Source organism: Felis catus, chromosome A1 (assembly GCF_018350175.1).
Source record: "Felis catus isolate Fca126 chromosome A1, F.catus_Fca126_mat1.0, whole genome shotgun sequence".
NCBI lineage: Eukaryota > Metazoa > Chordata > Mammalia > Carnivora > Felidae > Felis > Felis catus.
This window is the reverse complement of record NC_058368.1, coordinates 14,336,051-14,355,922: the sequence shown is the minus strand read 5'-3', so window position 1 is coordinate 14,355,922 and position 19,872 is coordinate 14,336,051. Positions and strand designations below refer to the sequence as shown.

Genomic DNA, 19,872 nt, shown 5'->3' with positions numbered 1-19,872 from the left:
AGTTCTTTGACTTCTAGAGCATACTGTTCTTTATTGTTCTCTTAGTGCCTGACTTCCTTGTTAGTATCCTTGGTGGGTTCTGACTTTGGCCCGCTGCTCTTCTCCATATGTATTCTCACTTTCCTTGGGCGATTTCAGTGTTTTAATTATAAACTCTATGTCCAACACTGGCTCTCAAATTCCAAACCTTGACAACCGTTTGAAAATGTCAGATAGCCATCTGACCAAGCTAAACCAATCATCGTCATTCTCCTCTCCCCTAAAACCTTGCATCTTCGCATTCCCAAAAACATTTAATAATTCCTAGATCATTCCCTCTCCTAGGCCAGGTGCCCCTCGTTCTTACTCCTCACAACCAGCCCATTATCGCAGTCCCTGACATATTACCTTCTAAGTGTTTTTTTTAAGTGTCCCCTTCCCTTTTCTGCCACTACCAGTTTAAACTCGGTTCAGGCTCTCACTGCCTCTACTTCGAACAACAGCCCTTTACCTCAAGTTTCGGCATCCTAAAACCATAAGCTACCCAGTGGCCTGAGTGATTTCTTTCAAATTTTTTAAATTGGATCTTATCATTTCCATGCTTAAAATCCTTCACTGTCTCATTGTGGCCTTCAGGATAACAATCCAGGGTCCTCATGGCACATAACGTTCCCCCAGGAGCTTGTTAGTCTCAACTTCACAAACTCCCTGCCTCATACATTTACCTGAATAATTTAGAACTACTGTAGTTTCACAGGGAGGGTGATATTTTAGTATATAATTGTTTCCACTGTCTGCAATAACAACGCTTTAAATCTTTTGAAATCCTTTACTTACGTTTCTGGACTCAATACAGGAAACACCTATTCTAGGAAGGCCTTCCAGAATCTGCGTGGTAGTCAAGGGTCCTGTTTTGTGTTATTGTTGTTCCCTTTGTATATCTAGGTTGCTGCTGTTTTTCATTGTGTATGTTTCCTCTAGACTATAACCTCCTTGGAAGCAGAAACTTTAATCGTATGTGTCTTTTTACTCCAAGCACCCACCATAATATCATGCATATAGTAGATATTCAATATTGATAATTGTCTTGCTTGGATAACCACATCCAACCTCAATCAAGTTGGGATCTGGCATCAGAGAATAAGGACCCAGCAAGTCCTTCCAGTTCTTATCTTTACTATGTGTGATGAATTTTGAAGTTTGGTATTTGAATTTATTATTTTCTCTTTTATTTTATTTTATTTACAAATAATGTGGGTAATAATCCACATAGTTGATTTGCTTACCCACAATGGGTTACAACTTAGAATTAAAAACCAAGCAAACACTGGTTTATATATAATGGAATAGTGAAATGAACAAGGGCTTTAACAGAGGAAGAAAAATGGGTTTAAATCTCACCTTATCTCTTTGCTTGTAATGTGATCATGAGTAAATACCCCAATGTCTGAACCCCTAATGTCTACACCCTAAAATGAACTATGCTACCTAATTCAGAATTGAAAGTTACTGCCTATGGTATTTTTTTTCTTTCAATAAATTTTAACTATGTCTCCCAGCTTCATGTGCTCATCCACACATACCTCTTTACTACCTATCAAGCTCATTTTTCTCCCCAGAAAACTGGTTGGTGAATTGAGACTCCTTCTAGCTCAACCTCAGATAGAAGATTTTTTAAGAAAGTTTTTGTGATACCTGGTTCTTAACAATCCTGTTTTGTATACAATTGAACTGTAATAAGGCTACAACTAAGCAGTTTTGTTTGTTAGTGACCTAAATGAAGGAAAAATTCAACAGAACTTTTGAATTAAAAAAGCATAAAACATTGCAATCAGTCATCTTCTGATCAAGTAAATGCCTAAACATTTTAACTGGAAAAAGATACAATACAAAAAACAATATTTAGACAGGCAACTCAGTCTGACTTTCCCTTCCTTTTTGCTGGAAAAGTTCTACACTTGTATTTATTGGGCTGATGATGTGAACTGATGGAGCAGCTTCTACTGTGATAACAACTTACAAATTGACCGCCATGTAAATACTTGTCCTTAAGTACCTTCTGCAGGATATTCCTCTGGCTCTATAACACCAAGCCATGGAAATAAAATAATCAAATAAATAAAATATTTTCGCTCTGCAGAAAAACTTACTTGTCCTTTTGTATATTACGGCTTTAAATGCAGTGGCAAGATCAGTTTTTATATAATGTTTGTATTAGTGCTAAATTCTTTTGGAGAGACCACCGGAGTCCTCACTGGTGTGGCAATATGCGATGATGAATACTCATCTCTTCTTCTGCAAGTTGCTGACATCCACAGTTTGGCAGTAGGAACTTTTTTTGTTTGTTTGTTTATTCCTCCAAGTGTGACAGACAAGATGACCCATATATTTCCAGTAGGTGATTAACATACTCATTCACGTACTTTTTAAAAAACACAGCATAGGAGAGTTTAGTCCCCTACATGTAGGAGAGATCTGGTCTACTGATAAGTTAGTTCAGTTCTTTGTCACCTCTGCTTTTCAGGTTGGGAATAAATATAATTATAAGTCTGTAGAGGAATTACTTTATGGGAAAGTCTCTGTACAGAGAAATAAGTAAAAAAATAAAAATAGGTTTCAACTAGAACTGTATTAGGAAGAATAGGCATTGTTGTGGTTTGTGGAACACTTGCAGCATAACAAAGGATGGTTTCTTAAGAAAAGATGGAAAAATGCTATATACTATTTGAATCATGGCTGGTGAACTACTAAATAACAGTTGAATTTGTCTTTTTATTATATTTTAAATTGACATAGTTGGGCTAGCAGGTTGTGTTATAATTAAGAGTACCTTAAAAGCATTTTTATAGACTACATGCTGGAAGGAGACATACATTTTTGGAAACAACAAAATATGGATTATAGCAAAATGTTGTAGACTCTAAAATGGCCCTGTAGACATTGCAAAAATAATGAGGAGAGAGTAGAAAGGCTAGGTAGTCAAGGTAAAGCTTTTATTTATTTTTACAATTCTTTAACCGAATCAAAAAATTGAGTTAGGAGTTTAAATATTTTAGCTTTTGTAGGCAATGGGCATGTGTTAATGTTGTGTCCAAGAGCTCTGTGAATTCTGTGTTTGAAGCTGAATGTGAACCCTTTGGGTATACTATTTATGACTAGCAAAGCAACTTCCTAATTCAAAGAGAGAGAAAAAAGACTTATAAAGACTCATAAGGCTTTTTCAACATCAAATGCTTTTACTAAACAATATTTTGATGAGTTAAGTGTGAGTGAGTCAGGGACATATGGATTAAATTTCCCTTGAAATACACATGGGCTTAAAAATTAAGGGGAAAATACTGAGCAAAATGCATCTTAGAGAATCCAGAATGTTTCCAAGGCATTTTCCCCCTAAATACAAGTATCAGATCGATTCAATTCTAGTTTGACTCTGTAACTAAAACTACATAAAATAAATATGGAGAAATCTTGCAAAAAATACTAGTTTTGTTAGGGAAATACTGTGCATTAACCATATTTGAACTGGATTGCATGGAGTAGTTAGGCTTAAGCAGATATGGCATGAGTTTATCTGTTTAACACTGAACCTGTTCCTTCTGTAGTATGTATTCTCTTATTCCATTAAACAATTATAATAAAACTTTTCTGTGTTTAGGTTCAAACTTTTTTCTTTTTAAATAACATTTCTCTGAAAAACTCTTAGCTTTTCAAGTTCCTGTTGTTCCTGTATTTTTATTATATTTTTCTATAATCTTGAGTTTGTCCTCCTTGTATGTTGTATATTTTGCTTTATCCACCTTTCTTAGCTCAGTTTTTAGGTAACGTTCAATGTATATATAAACAACTTTTGCCTCTGGTATCTGGACATTCCAAGTTAGAACACTGGAAGGTCTACAGTATCTATCTGATCATCTTAAAAAAATGTTTATTTTGAGAGAGAGAGGGAGAGAGAGAATCTCCAGCAGGCTCCAAGCTGTCAACCCAGAGGCTGATGTGGAGCTCAAACTCACGAACCATGAGATCATGACCTGAGCCTAAATCAAGAGTCAGATGTTTAACCAACTGAGCCACTCAGGCGCCCCACTTATCTGATCATCGGAATTGTCTACTTTCACTTATTAGGGTAGACATATTTTATGAAGTAACTTTCTGGTTACTGAAGTTACTGAGAGGTAGTGGTAGCAGTGCTAATCCTTCTGATGATTTTTTTTCTATCAGTCTCTGAGTCCCAGAGTTCTATCTCCTAAATATTTAATAGATGTTAATGAGTAAGCAAATCAGTTGGTGTGTGAATGTAAGAAAACAGAGACTTAGGGAGGTAGGAATGGTCAACCTTAAAACAAAGTCTAAGCAAGCTCCCCTCCAATTATTTGATATCTGCATTCACCATGAATTAATAAAGATAACAGAAAACAGACCAAAAATTTGACCCATTAACAACCAGAAAAATAGTCTAAAAAGGTACTGCCCTCTAAACATCAGTGAAAGCATACTTGGGAACTGTCTAGGGCATTAAAGGGGGGTGTCCTGCAGGGAAGCTGACTGTCATTTAGGAGAACCTCTTACTGATTACATCCTGTTTCTTTTAGTAGATGTTCTCCTCATTTCTATATCTTTTTCATTCTTAAATTTACATAATGCATTTTTTTCTGAGTTATGGATTCTGGACTTTGGTGTGTGGTATGTGGGGTGATTGTGTGTGTGTGTAAAGGATAATAAAATCTATCACTTTGAAAAAGCCATATAAAAATATCCAACTTTCATATTCTAACACTTTTTTCCCACGTTGCCAGTTTTCTATACTAGTTAATTCTTTTTAAGTATTCAAAATAACAATATAATCCTTTGGTTATAGAATATCTTTTCTGTGCGATAGAGAAAAAAAAATTTTTGATTAAGAGTCACAGTGGTATCTTGACTTTAAAAATGGGAGTCTTAAGAGACATTTAGTTAAAATGATACAATTAGCAAAAACTGGAACGGAAGAAAGATTAGTTTAGTCATAATACCCTGAAAAAGTCAACTGATGAGTTGAGTAATTTGAATGATTCAATTAGTATGAACAGATGATCTGAATAATTTAAGCCCCAAACACTTAATTCTAATAGCTCAATTGTTTTTTTGGTTTTGGTATAAATTAACTAGATAATAACCTATAGTTATTAAACTAGCTCTCTAGCTTATTTCAACCTACATGAACTTTTTCTTTTCTTTAATTTTTTAATGTTTATTTATTTTTGAGATAGAGACAGAGCATGAGTGGGGGAGGGGCAGAGAGTGAGGGAGACATAGAATCTGAAGCAGGCTCCAGGCTCCAAGCTATCAGCACAGAGCCCTACGCGGGGCTCAAACTCACAGGCCATGAGATCATGACCTGAGCCAAAGTCAGACGCTCAATGGACTGAGCCACCCAGGCGCCCCCTACATAAACTTTTTTCAATGGGAACATTTTTAGTGCAAGTAATTGTGTTAGATTTCTTCCCGGTTCAAAGATATATGGGATATGGTCACTATATTTAAGGAATTTGCAATCTAAAAGGAAAAAGAAAACATATACAAAAACATCTTGTATTGTATCAGTATCTTAAGAGTGATATAATCAAAATTTCAAGGAGTGGCTATAATAAAAAAGACAGATAATAATGAGCAGTAAAGATGTGGAGAAATCTGATCCCCACACACTGGTGATAGGAATGTAAAATGATGCAGCCACTTTGGAAAAGAGTCTAACAGGTCGTCAAAAAGTCAAAGATAGAGTTATTATTTGACCTAGAAATTTCATGCCTAGGTATATACTCAAGAGAAATGAAAACACATGTTGGCATAAAATGTTGTATGTGAATGTTCATACTGTTAATCACAGTAGCCAAAAAGTGGAAACACACCAAATGTCCAACAATTAATGAATGGATAAACAAAATGTGAAATATCCATTCAACGAAATATTATTCACCATAAAAAGGACATGCATGCTATTACATGGATGAGTCTTGAAAACATAATGGTATGTAAAATAAACTAATCACAAAAGACTACATATTATACAATTATGTTTATACGAGATGTCCAGAATAGTCAAATCTATGGAGACAGAAAGTAGATTACTGGTCCTCTAGGCCGGTAGAGGGGGCATGGGAAATTGGGTGGAATAGCCAAAGAGTGTGGAGGTTTCTTTTTGTGTGATGGAGTGTTCTAAGATTGTGATGATGGCTGCATGACTCTGTGAATATACTAAAAATCATTAAATTGTGCCGTTTGAATGGGTCAGTTGTATGGCACGTGAATTATGTCTCAATAAAATTGCTACCACACAAAGGTTATGGGGTGACAAAACTGGCCAGTGAATACTTCATGAAGTGTTTAAAATACGTATAAAAAATGGGTAGAGATTTTGATAAGTGATACAAGGGAAGGTGTAGAATGGAAAAATGTGAAGGATATTTCTGGTTAAGAAGTTTGGATATTGGTGTAGGAATGGATGGGTGGATTATTGGTAAAAAGAGCTTACACAGTTAAGAAGTTTGGATATTGGTGTAGGAATGGATGGGTGGATTATTGGTAAAAAGAGCTTACACAGATAAAACATTTTTTTGATAATTTGCAGAACTGATGGAACCATAAGTGACCATCATCAACATGAACCCAGAATTCCCTAACTTTGCAAAATGACTAATATTTGTAAGTAACAATAAAGAAATCTGTACAAATTCCAAATCTGTTATGGAAAATATTTGTACTTTCACTCAGTGTATGTGACAGAACTACCATCCTAAAAAAAGGAGGTACGTTTTATCAGTGGTACACAATTCTATCAGTTGAAGTAAATCATTCACTTGTCAATTCATATAAATTTGAGTTAATCTTAAATTTCAGTTACTTAATAATTATTTGAAGAAATAACTTGGCAAAGTAAGTTTCAAATTAAAATGTATATCGGGGTTTTAGATTAAAATCAGTTAAATTATATTAATTACAATGTTTTAAGTAACAATATAATTAGTAAATTGAAATTTTTAGTTATGTATGGAATCTTAGGTGCTAATTCACTTTGGTGAATCACTACAAACTAAAAAAAGCAATTAAAATAAAGTTAGGTGTTATTAATATAATAATTACTTAACTGATTTGCATACTTCTATATTATAATTATATTAGCCACTTGCTACAATGAATAATAAATTGAGTAATTAATAATCACACACATTTAACTTGCCTCTTGAGATGAACAGCTTGGGAAGAAAGGGAACTAAAAAGTGAAACAGAAAATTGTATGACATTTAAAGCTGTAAAATTTGTGGACCATTTTATCTTTATTAAAACTAGAAAACTCCAAAGAAAATGGGGAAAAAAAGGAGTCAAAATGCAAATAAAATTGTGCTAAAAAATACTCTACCAAATTTTCTTAACTTACCGGAATGATTTTAGAGAACTGATATATAAAACCAAAATTAATTATTGGGCATATTCAAAGACTTCTAAATATAGTATAATGGACCAATGTAAAAATGGAGGTATAAGCTGAGGATCTTGTTTTGACATTATTTTAGGAGGGTCTTTAAGTATATACACATGCATATTTAAATATAGTATTTGGTATATTTCAATTCAAACCATAAACTATGTATTTAAGAGGAAATACATTATTTTATTTACTTTTTAATCTTACACAAGCAAATTAATCTGTCTTGGCCTCTAAAGCCTCATTTGTAAAATTAGGGTAATAATAGTATCTAGGTCATAGGGTTAGTGTGAACATGAAATAGGTTACTGCATATAAAGCTCTTTGAACACCGCCTGGTTCTTAGGAAGCCATGCTAGCTATTCTTTTCTTCTTTTTTTTTCTTTTTATAAACAAAAACTGAACCTGTCTTGTAAGCCACAAAATAGAATTAATCTTAACCAAATTAGTACTTTCCTTAGTTTTCTATTCTAATTAGTGTATTTTTTTTCTTGGAATTTAACTTGACTCATAAGAAATATTGCATATTGACAAATTATAATGCATGGCCTCCTCATTTGTGTGCCTATCAGCAAAACAGGGCTTTGTAAGAACAAGAAAATGAATTAGGCTAATCGGCAGGCTTAGGTTTACCATTATTATTATAAAAATGGTGCCTTCATTCAACGAAACTCTAAAATGTAAGAACTTTTAAGTACTTGTATACTTTTGAAGGTACATTTCTTACATTACTGATATGCAAGTCCTATCACTAAATCATGAAAAGATCAACCTGTAATTTTTAATCCCAGAAATGGAAAATGGGCATTTGTTATCTTACATAATATTTCCAGACAACAGTATCAGATTATACTAATTTTAGGATGTCCTGGATTTTAATGAGTGTACATCTCCTGTGATACAGAAGCACTCTTTATAAAGGCAGCTTAGCACTATTTGGATATATAGAACTTTAAGTTATATACAAGAAAGCCACTATTATTGAATAAATTTTAGTTTTTGAGACAAAGACAACCAAAAAGTTACATATTTAGGTGGTCCACAATTTTATTAACCTCTTAAATCTAAGAATAGTGGTTTGTAATTAGCTTCTAAAAATGATTTCTCTGTGACACTGTAACTATCCCGCCAGTCTAGATAATAAACAGGCTTCAGCATTTACAAGATGAACCTATATACCTATATATTATGCAGACTATTTCTGTTACCTTTACTTCTCCCTTCACAAAACATCCATCCCCTCCTTCTTTTCTACTGCATTCAAAGCTCAGTGTCACATTCATGGATTGCTGTTTTAAAGATGAACATTACTGACCAGATCAGGGATCAATATTTTAGGACAGTTTGTAAGATTTATCGGACACAGGCATTCTGCAAAAATAGTATGAATTAGAACCAGGTGGAAATAGATAGGAGTGGATCTGCTCAAAGAAAAATCTGTTTAAAAGACTGAAGTTAGAAGAGTCTTGACAGTGAGTTGGTCAAGAGCCACATAATTAGGTTTTTAACTAATTTACTGCAAGCATACTTTCATTGTCCTGTAGGTATTTTAACTTAATGTTATTTTGGGAATTTTGTTTAAAGTATTAATTAATAGGGGCGCCTGGGTGGCTCAGGTCGTGATCTCATGGTTCATGGGCTTGAGTCCCACGTCAGGCTCTGTGCTGATGGCTCGGAGCCTGGAGCCTGCTTCAGATGTTGTGTCTCCCTCTCTCTCTGTCCCTTCCCTGTTTGTTCTCTGTCTCTCTCTGTCTCTCAAAAATAAATACAAGTAAAAAAAACTGTTAATTAATATTAATAATTACTCTAGCTACCATTAAAGGAGAGAAACATAAAGAAGTTATGAGTCTTTATTGGATTTTGCCTCTGGTAGTACAGGGAAAATCTTTTTATAATAAACTTCAGAGTACCAGCCAAATTTGTATCAACTAATTAATTACTTTTATAATGGAGAGTATAAACTAAATTGTATAATTATTGAACATATTTATTACCATATGTGAATGAGGAAAGACAACACATTATCTAAAAAGGTAACAAAACATGTTTATAAATTTTCTCTACGTCTTTAGGATCAAGAATAAGACCGGGAAAAGAGAAAACAAATCTTTGGGAAAAAGAAATCACAGACTTCATTTGCTTAAACTTCCAAATGGCCTCAGAGTAAATCTTTGAACTAGTAAAACAAACCACAAAAACAACAAAACCAAAACTTCAACACTTACCTAGGAATTCAAGGCAAACATTTGTACATAGACTTAGGATGAGTTCCAAATGGAACACATAATTTTCATGATACAGAAACGTCAGTGACTAGACTAGGTATATGCAGGAGCTGGCATTAGAATAACCTTATTAAACATTTTATAGAAGAGGGAGAATAATGTGCCACCTCTAGTTTACAATTAATAAGAACACCTCTGGGAAAAAGAGAAATCTCTAACTGGTAGAAACCATCACCAGGGGCTTTCTTTTTTCTTTTTAATTAAAGCTTATTTATTTATTTTGAGAGAGAGAGAGAGAGAGAGAGAGAGAGAGAGAGAGAGAGAGAGAGAGAATGAATCCCCAAATCCCCAGCAGGTTCTGTGCTGGTGGTGCAGGGCCCGATGTGGGGCTCCATCCCATGAGCCCTGAGATCATGACCTGAGCCAAAATCAAGAGTCAGATGCTTAACTGACTGAACCACCCAGGTGGCCCTCACTGGAGGTTTTCATAAAGCATGCCAGATCATTTTCAGCACATTTCTGGAAACAGAAGTGCTATTTTGTAAACAGAATGATGAATACAAGTCCACTTCTCTACTGGCACCTGCCTCCCCACCGTGGTATGGACTGAAAATACAGAATTGAGGGAAGACTCAGCCACTTTTTGACTCTAAAGCAGGAGTTTTTCACTTGAGATCCAGGATATGATTCTATGGACTGGTTTCCAGGGGTCAGTGAACCCCCTGAAATTGTGTACAAAATTATATGTGCACCTTCGTGAAGCAACCTGTTTTCATCAGAGTCTCAAAGATGGTTTAAAACCCAAACAAGGGTATAGGCCAACACTCTGAGATATCCATATCCCACATGGTCATGGCAGGTACTGCTCTGAACTGACCTTAGACCAGCATAGGACAAGATGGAAACTGAGGGCAGACAGGTGAAAGAATGTGGGGGTTAGTAGTGTGGGGATAGAGAAAAAAAAAAACAGGAGTGGGGAGGGACAGTCCCAAAAGTGACAGCAGGGAAAAAAATGGCAAATTCGATGGTCTCGGGGCTGAGGTGGCTGTTCTTCACAGCCGTTAGCATGTTGGAGTCACATGTATGTTGATGAGTCTAGCATTCTGTCCCCCCTTCCAATTATTCAGGCAGTTAGAGAGGACAATTTATGCTATACACTATCTCACATTAAAATGTTGCTCCTCATTACAAAGAGAGTAGGTACAGTATTTAATTATTAGTAGTAAAATACATAATTCTTTGGTATGTACTTTCTTCTCTCCAATACAAGAAACGATATAAAGTAAATGATTAATGTTCACGAGATTCAGCCTCGTTCCAACCACTGGTACAAACTCATTCACCAGGAGACAGATCTCCAGTTCAGGAATTTTGTGTCTATTTATCACTCATAACAAATAGAAGAAAAATATTTACACATTTACCTGCAAGATTGTCGATTTCTTTCTCCTGCAGCAAACTGACTGCATCATCATCCCCTTCCAGCATAAGTTCTGTCTCTGCGTTCTGATTCACTATTGCTTGACTTCTGAAGGTTTTCTTGGACTTGACCACATCTTCTTCAGTGCCTAATCACAACCAAAATAATATGGGTGATCATGATTGCTTGGCTTTTTGTATAAAAAACAACCTATTACTTTCTTATAATTTTATGCTGCACTTACATATGACTTCACAATTACAGAATTAGAGAACATTTTCCCCTTCATCTGGTTTGCTTTCAGAATAGCTTTGAGAAAGGTGGGGGGTGTAATCACCTACCCTCATCTCATGGATGAGGAAGCAGGCCGAGAAAGTTCATGTCTCGTGGAGACCTAGGAGTTGGCCTAGGAGAAAGGACTCTACAGACCCATGTCTCAGGGCTCTAAGATCACCACTTTCTATAAAAAATCTGCACCTCCCCACAAACTTGGCTTTCTGATACATAAAAGTACACAATTCTACACAATTGTACTTTTGTGTGAATTGGATAATCATTAGACGAGATCATTTTTTAAAATTTTAAAGTTTCTTTATTTTGAGAGAGAGGGAGAGAGTGTGCAAGTGAGGAAGGGGCAGAGAGAGAAGTCCAAGCAGGCTCGGTAGTCCAATGTGGGGCTTGAACTCCTGAACCGTGAGATCATGACCCGAGCTAAAAGTCACTTGCTTAACTGACTGAGCCACCCAGGCATCCCAATCAGATCATTTTTGAAAGTACAGAAGTATGAAGAAAACAAGAACGCATCCACATCTGAAGAGAGAAGTGGTTGTCACTGGGAAGCTACAAACAGGTGGAGTTAGGACTAGTATAGACATAAAATGTGCTGCACAATTGCTATTAACAGTTAGTGAAATCAATAGTTTTTCTAAACTGATAGCCTTATTTTGTTATATAAAATAGTATAGAAGGCCAAATATATAAAAACAAAGTAAGTCAGAAAAATTGAAATACAGCCAAAGCTGACCTAGCATTAACATGGCAATCAGTTAAGGTTACAAATTACAACGCATTTGAATCTCTCATGGATCTGACTGCGTAATGGATATAATTCAGTAAATTTCTACATTATATTAAAATACCTTAAGAACAGCCACTTCAGCCACCCGCTTTGGCAGGTGATGATGACTCAAATGATCTGAAGAGCAAGTAAACTTATATATATACATACACACACATACACACACATATATATATGTGTGTATGTATATATATGTAAACATACATATATTTTAGCTATCTATGTATATTTTAGCTATCTATGTATATAGATAGCTAAAAAATACCTCTATTTCATATCACTTGAAGGAGGAATTTCTTCTGGAAGAAAATGTAATTTAATGTGTTCTAGCTGTAGTATTAGCATATAGGCTTCAAGGAAGCAGCATTTCCTGGGAAAATACCTACACGTCATTAGGCATGGTGGAAATATTCCTGAAAATGGGAGCCTAATACATCACTGCTGCATGGTGGTGTCACATCAGAGTTCTAGGGGCTGTTATGATGTTTGTGTACATGTGCAATAACTCTCCAAACCTATCACACCTTTAGCCAAAATTCTCTACAGTGAACAATTAGCAATACTTTTGGTCCATTCTCCCAGCCTCAATATAGGACTTTGCATATTAATAGTCCATTAATGTCTGTGATATCTGCTCGACCATTTCCTCAGAAGTACATCTAGCCGCTGTAAAACTTGCATGGGAAAAGAGCTAGCCTTTCATTGCAACTTACACACTTGTTTCTGTCAGCGACACAGAGCAAATTCTGTTTGCTTAAGACGTTAATAAGTTGGCTCAAAAGTAGCACGTGGAGGAATAAAAAACATACGGGGAACACGGTCATATCATAATAGCACTGTAGAATGTCACTGTCAGAGAGGTACGGTCTGTTATCCTAGCTCTTACTGGATAATGGCAATTAGAACAGCATAAAGTAATAGATTTGTTAAAACATATTTTGATAAATACTTCAGAAACAAACAATATTATTACAAATTAATGCTATGTGGGAGGTGAGAGGAATTAAACAGGTTATATGTATATTCTTTCACAGGCCCACAGATGATTCTTACTTCTGGAATAAAAGCAGGACTGATTACTGAATGCTCCAGAATCTTATCTTAATTTTATTTGGTTTCTTGGTGATATAAAGCCAGTAAAACAGAACTCTTCTGGGGGTAGCTATCTTTATAACTTGTTTGCTTCTTGGGTAGTAACTTAATTTGAGCAACTCAGAGCTTGCATCATCTGAGAACAAAAGACGCAAATCCAATGATTAATAACCGAGAAGCCATATCTCTATTAGACATCTGCAGTTGGATATTCCTAATTCCACATTTCCCTAACTGAATGAATCATCTCTGGCTTCTCCACCTCTCCCTGTTTTGATACACCCACTTACTTAAGCCACAAACCTTGGGGGTCATCCTGGAAGGTGACTGCCATGGCCCCAGCTCAGGCTCCTGTTGTTTTAGACTGGAGGTCTTCAAAAGCTCCCTTATTCACTCTATCCCCATGTTTTTGTCAGAGTGATTATTACAAAGCAAAAATAAATTGATATTTTCCTGCTGAATATTGTTTACTAACTCCTCCCAATCAACAACATTCAATGCAAGTCTTACATGATAGGAGTCAAAATCTAAACTCTTTGGGGCGCCTGGGTGGCTCAGTCGGTTAAACGTCCGACTTCAGCCAGGTCACGATCTCGCGGTCGGTGAGTTCGAGCCCCGCGTCAGGCTCTGGGCTTATGGTTCTGAGCCTGGAGCCTGCTTCCGATTCTGTGTCTCCCTCTCTCTCTGCCCCTCCCCCGTTCATGCTCTGTCTCTCTCTGTCTCAAAAATAAATAAACGTTAAAAAAATAAAAAAATAAACTCCTTAGCACAGCTGGTCTAGGCCTTTTTTCCTCATTACCAGTTTTGCATTATATTTTCTTACTCCCCTATCACCATTACTGAACCAGTTACAGCTTCCAAAATACGTGCTCGGACCTTTTCACCCAGGGCTAATATTATTCCCTCTGTATGGTGTGTTCCTTCATTCCTCCTTTGTTGGGCTAATTCCTATTTGATCTTTCAAATTACCTCCTTTAGGTGCCTTTCTTAGCCAACCACTCTGTGCTTTCACAGCTTACATAGAACTCAGCTACACTGTACAGGTGTTAATCTGTTATGTGTTTGTCCTTTCCATTAGATTATGGCCTTGTTTCTGCAGCCTCTGCGCCTGGTACCCAGGGGACATGTAACAAACATTCGCTGAATGAGTTCAAGTCTACCCACTCTGTGTTCACTTCTCTGATTTCTCTTATTGAAGAAAAAAATTATTTATTCATTTTTGAGAGAGACAGAGACAGTGCAAGTAGGGGAGAGGCAGAGAGAGAGGGAGAGAGATAGAGAGAGAATCCCAAGCAGGCTCTGAACTGTCAGTGCAGAGCCTGATGCTTGGGCTCAAACTCATGAAATGATGAGATCATGACCTGAGCTGAAACCAAGACTCTGATGTTTAACCAACTGAGCCACCCAAGCGCCCTTCTGATTTCTGATTTATTTATTTATTTGTTTGCTTTTTTAGAGAGACAGCAAGTAAGAGCAGGGGAGGGGCAGAGAGAGAGGGAGAGAGAATCCCAAGCAGGCTCTGCACTGTCAGCACAGAGCTTGATGCTGGGCTCTAACTCACAAGACCATGAAATCATGACCTGAGCTGAAATCAAGAGTTGGGACACTTAACCAACTGAGCCATCCAGGCACCCCTCTGATTTCTCTTATTTTTTTCTTTATTATTTATGGGGGGGGGGCAGGAGAGGGGCACAGAGAGAGGGAGAGAGCAGGCTCCAGGCCCAGGGCAAAGCCCAAGGCCAGGACTCGATCTCACTCCCATGAGATCATGACCTGAGGGAAACCAAGAGTCAGACGCTTAACTGACCGAGCTATCCAGGCACCCCTCTTCGCAGATTTCTTAAGCTAAGTTTGTGTGCTTTTTCCCTTATGCTTCCCCCACCCTTGCAAATCCTACTACTGGAGTTACAGGTATTGGAATTGGCTGTTGGCTTGTTGTCTCCACACAGCCCGAAAGCTCCTTGATCACTGGCAACATGTTTCTGTCTTTGTCTTCTCAGTTCTTAGCACACTGCCTGACACAGAGTGAGCCCTCCTAAACGCTAAACAAATGGATGAACTGAGACATAAACGTCACCTCTGGATATTTCTTAATCTGAAGATCCTAAGATTTCTCAGAGATTCTGGTTGATCTGCCTCCAATTTGGGGGCAAACTGGAGAATCTGTGTATTTACACAAAAGGGAACTTGGTTCTTTACATGAAATAATCAGTTAAACCCTTTAAGTGTGAGTCAGCCTGATAAAACATGTTTTACCTTGTACACAATCATGTTTAATCTGCTTTGTCATTAAGAAAAATGCTTTACATTACTCTTGTGTTATTAAAATCTACAAATAAAATAAATGTAGTCAAAGGAAGGTAAACTCTGAAATGCATATTAAGCTTTCAATTTTATCATCTCTGGTTTTAAAGTAGTAAAACAATCATGCCTTTAAAAGATAGATAGTAAACTAATCTGTACCAACACACTGAACTGTTGGAAGTGTTATCAGTCTGTAGCTCAGTAAACTTCCTGATTTTGTGGTATCGCACCAAACATTTATCTAAATTAAAGTGTACAAGATCCAAAGGTGCTTTTCAATCACAATACCTTTTATGAATTAGAGATTCATTCATCAAAATTACAGGCAAAAAGAGGTAAGGTCTCAAAGGGCTGTCTCATTACAAGGCTTATAAACACTGTCCTTGGAAAGAATTGGTTGAACACCCAACAAATCAAAATCTGATTGGGAAGAGAATTTATTTGAGATCATCTGTCTTCAGAAGACATGTTGGACTGAGTGCACTTCTTGGCCTCTTTAACCATTCATCAAGAAATTAACAAGCAAATACTACAGACCATAAGAACTCCCTACTTAGATTTGAAAATGTTAATTGTGTGTAAAATTGGATAGTATACACATATATACTTATTTTCTAAGAAAACATCAAAATGCCATAAGTTGGGAAGGTTCAGAAACAAAAAAAATGCCACCAAATTATAGATTAATCCAAATCCAAAGTTACTCTTACATTATTTTCCACATTGTGTTACAAACAACAACTACAGGAAGACATTCTATACTCATTAGATTTCTTAGTAAATATATGTTTGAAGCGCTGTATGTGAAAATGTTATCTAATGTAGAATAATCTGTTATATGAACCTAAATAAAGCTCCTCTTTCATTAAATTTATTAAAATTTTTTTAACATTTATTCATTTTTTGAGAGACAGAGACACAGCATGAGTGGGGGAGGGGCAGAGAGAGAGGGAGACACAGAATCCGAAGCAGGCCCCAGACTCTGAGCTGTTGGCACAGAGCCCAACGTGGGGCTCGAACTCACGAACCGTGAGATCACAACCTGAGCGGAAGTTGGATGCTTAACCGACTAAGCCACTGAGGGACCCCTCATTAAATTTATTAATAAACAAGATCCATGTGAAACACAGTATATTCTAAAACCGAAGTAACAAGAGAACTAAAATGTTTCTAGAATTGTTTCTATACTTTAATATTACTACTATAATGTATTATCATTAAATATGTTAAATATAGAAATGACAAGTTGAAGACATTCACTTATCTTTTTTTTTTCCCTGTTTTTATTTATTTTTGGGACAGAGAGAGACAGAGCATGAACGGGGGAGGGGCAGAGAGAGAGGGAGACACAGAATCGGAAACAGGCTCCAGGCTCCGAGCCATCAGCCCAGAGCCTGACGCGGGGCTCGAACTCACTGACCGTGAGATCGTGACCTGGCTGAAGTCGGACGCTTAACCGACTGCGCCACCCAGGCGCCCCGACATTCACTTATCTTAATAATACTCAGAGAATATGTCCATCTGGAGAGTCAGGACAATCTAGGCAAAAGAAGTTATTTCATTTACCCATCACGTCCTCTTTTAAATTATTATTGATAACTATTAACAGTTAATATAAAGAAAAAGAGCACATTGTAGTTTATTTGTTTCAGAAATTATTTGATGAATATTCTATACAGCTCTGAAACATCTATACTAACAAAGATAAAAAGTAATTTACAATTGTGGTTTCTACACACAATGGAGTACTACGTGGCAATGAGAAAGAATGAAATATGGTCCTTTGTAGCAACGTGGATGGAACTGGAGGGTGTGATGCTAAGTGAAATAAGCCATACAGAGAAAGACAGATACCATATGTTTTCACTCTTATATGGATCCTGAGAAACTTAACAGAAACCCATGGGGGAGGGGAAGGAAAAAAAAAAAAAGAAAGGTTAGAGAGGGAGAGAGCCAAAGCATAAGAGACTCTTAAAAACTGAGAACAAACTGAGGGTTGATGGGGGGTGGGAGGGAGGGGAGGGTGGGTGATGGGTATTGAGGAGGGCACCTTTTGGGATGAGCACTGGGTGTTGTATGGAAACCAATTTGACAATAAATTTCATATATTGAAAAAAAAAGTAATTTACAGCCATAAGTAAGCTATAAATTATATATATGTGACTAACACACAGAGAAAAGATATAAACCCGTAATAAGCCAATTTTAGCACAGCATCAGCTTCTTACCAGTTTTACGCTATTATTTATTTTTCACTGAGTACAGAAATATGGCTTTAATTTGTTATTTATTAAAAATGATATATGCATGTGTTTATGCATCTATTTACCTATCTAATGTAAATCTACTATTTAAGAATACAATTTCAGTATTAATCGACCTGCACAATTAAATACATGATCTATGACTCATGGTCTGCCCCCTACTTATTTAACCTCACTATTTCATTGGTTTGGTATCTTCACATCTCATATCCCCCAAGAATTGGATGTGTCTGGTCCCAAACATGCAATACTTTTTCAAGCTTTTAAATCTGACATATGTAATTTCTTTCACAGGGAATTCTCTTATCTGCCTTGTCCTTCAAGATTCAGTTTAGTTGATTACTCCCTTTTCTGTATAAGCTTTGTATCTAACAAATTAGTCAAAATATATTACGATTTTTTGGTATTTTCTGGATTCTTTCATTTAGGTGTTATCCTGATAAGACTTTAATTAGATATGTGCCAAATACCAAACAAAGTGGAAATCAACAAACATTTGTTGAATGAGCACATGAAAATATAAGCATAATTCAAATAGTAATCATTTTTTTATATGCACAATACAGAAGTCACTTGACTCTTTATGTCCTTTATAGCTTCCTCAAAAATGAAGAACCTGGGCTATGAGGTGTGCAATTCTTACTTTATTTTTCCCCTCTAACATCTATTAAGAGCATATTTTGAAAACATATTTAGACCAATCTCTTAACTTCAGTTTCTCAAACTGTGAAGGAGGAATAGGTATCTATCAACCAAACTCCTATAGTATTATTGCAATGTTAAAATGAGACAGTGGATATTAAAATACTTTAAAGTGTGTGAAGCTTATTTATATAATAAGGTTTCAAAAATGTTTGTTAAAATTATGGTAAAATAAAAAATTAACCAGAGAGTATTAAAAGAGTTTACTAAGCATATAACTTAAAATTGAAAAAGAATACAGCCAGTATTTTATTGTGTATAATAATGCTTTTAAGATTTATGTAAAGGAGGGGGAAAAAAAAAACTAGGCTGATGTGAGGATTAAAATTTAAAAAAAAAACCAAAACACCTCAAGATAATTCATGCATGTAAGGTCTTAGCAGAATGCCTAACAAACAACAGGTATTCAACAAATAAATGTTTTCTTTCCTTCGGTTGGGATTAATCTTCCCTCTGCCATGCTGTCATTTCTCTGTTTATATTCACTAAAACACAGTATGAGCCTTCAACTCCTCCATTGATTAGATGCTCCCTGAAGACAGGAAGGAGGGCCTGGAGACAGGTGCCATGAAGTGTTTGTGAAACTCAATGGAATGTAAACAGCTTACATTAAAAACTGTTTTTCCCCAATAACCGTAATATTCATTTAAAGACATCATTAAATAAAACTACATAAGCATCAATGTATTTGGCATGCATTTGTGATTTTGTATATTGGTATCTTTAGAATGTAAGTATTATTAATATCTTAGACATTCGAATGAAAAGAACAGCTTTCTCAACAAAGTTAGCATCAGAATTTGCTTTAGAGTATTATGTTTAGATAATGCACGTAATATATACTTCTCCATCACTGGAAGAGAATGGGCAGAATGGAAATTTAGTATCATTTCAATTTCGGCTAAATGTAACATCAGGGAAAATTCTAATGTTTCTAAACATCTGGAAGTCGATTTCGCAAGATAACATTCTTTTGTGAAAGAGAAATTCTTTCCAATATACACCACTTTACAATATTTCTGGGTTGTAAAATGTGTTTTGACAAAATCTTCTCTTATGTAAATAAGATAAAATGCTTCAATTCGGGAGCGTCTGGGTGGCTCAGTGAGTTAAACATCTGACCCTTGATTTCAGCTCGGGTCATGATCTGAGATTGAGCCCCACATCGGGCTCAGCACTAGGCATGGAGCCTGCTTACTATTCTCTCTTTCTCTCCCTCTCTGTCTGTCTTTCCCCTCTCCTCCAAAAAAAAAAAAAAAAGTTTCAATTCGATGTCAGTTATACCTCAGTAATAAAAATGTGCTGCAATTCATTTTCAAACCTAAATGCTTTTAGAAATATTAATGAGG

The 19,872-nt window shown here is 36.0% G+C and overlaps 1 protein-coding gene across 12 annotated transcripts in view; it reads right to left on the bottom strand.

Annotated features, from left to right (window-relative positions):
• The window catches only part of NBEA (neurobeachin), a 684,640-nt gene that overhangs the window by 215,969 nt on the left and 448,799 nt on the right, over positions 1 to 19,872 (bottom strand). For all 12 annotated transcript variants that reach the window (XM_023250717.2, XM_023250724.2, XM_011286341.4 and 9 more), the window contains one exon: positions 11,088 to 11,231. In XM_023250717.2, the coding sequence (XP_023106485.1) occupies positions 11,088 to 11,231 (144 nt within the window). The remainder of the gene's footprint in view (positions 1 to 11,087; positions 11,232 to 19,872) is intronic.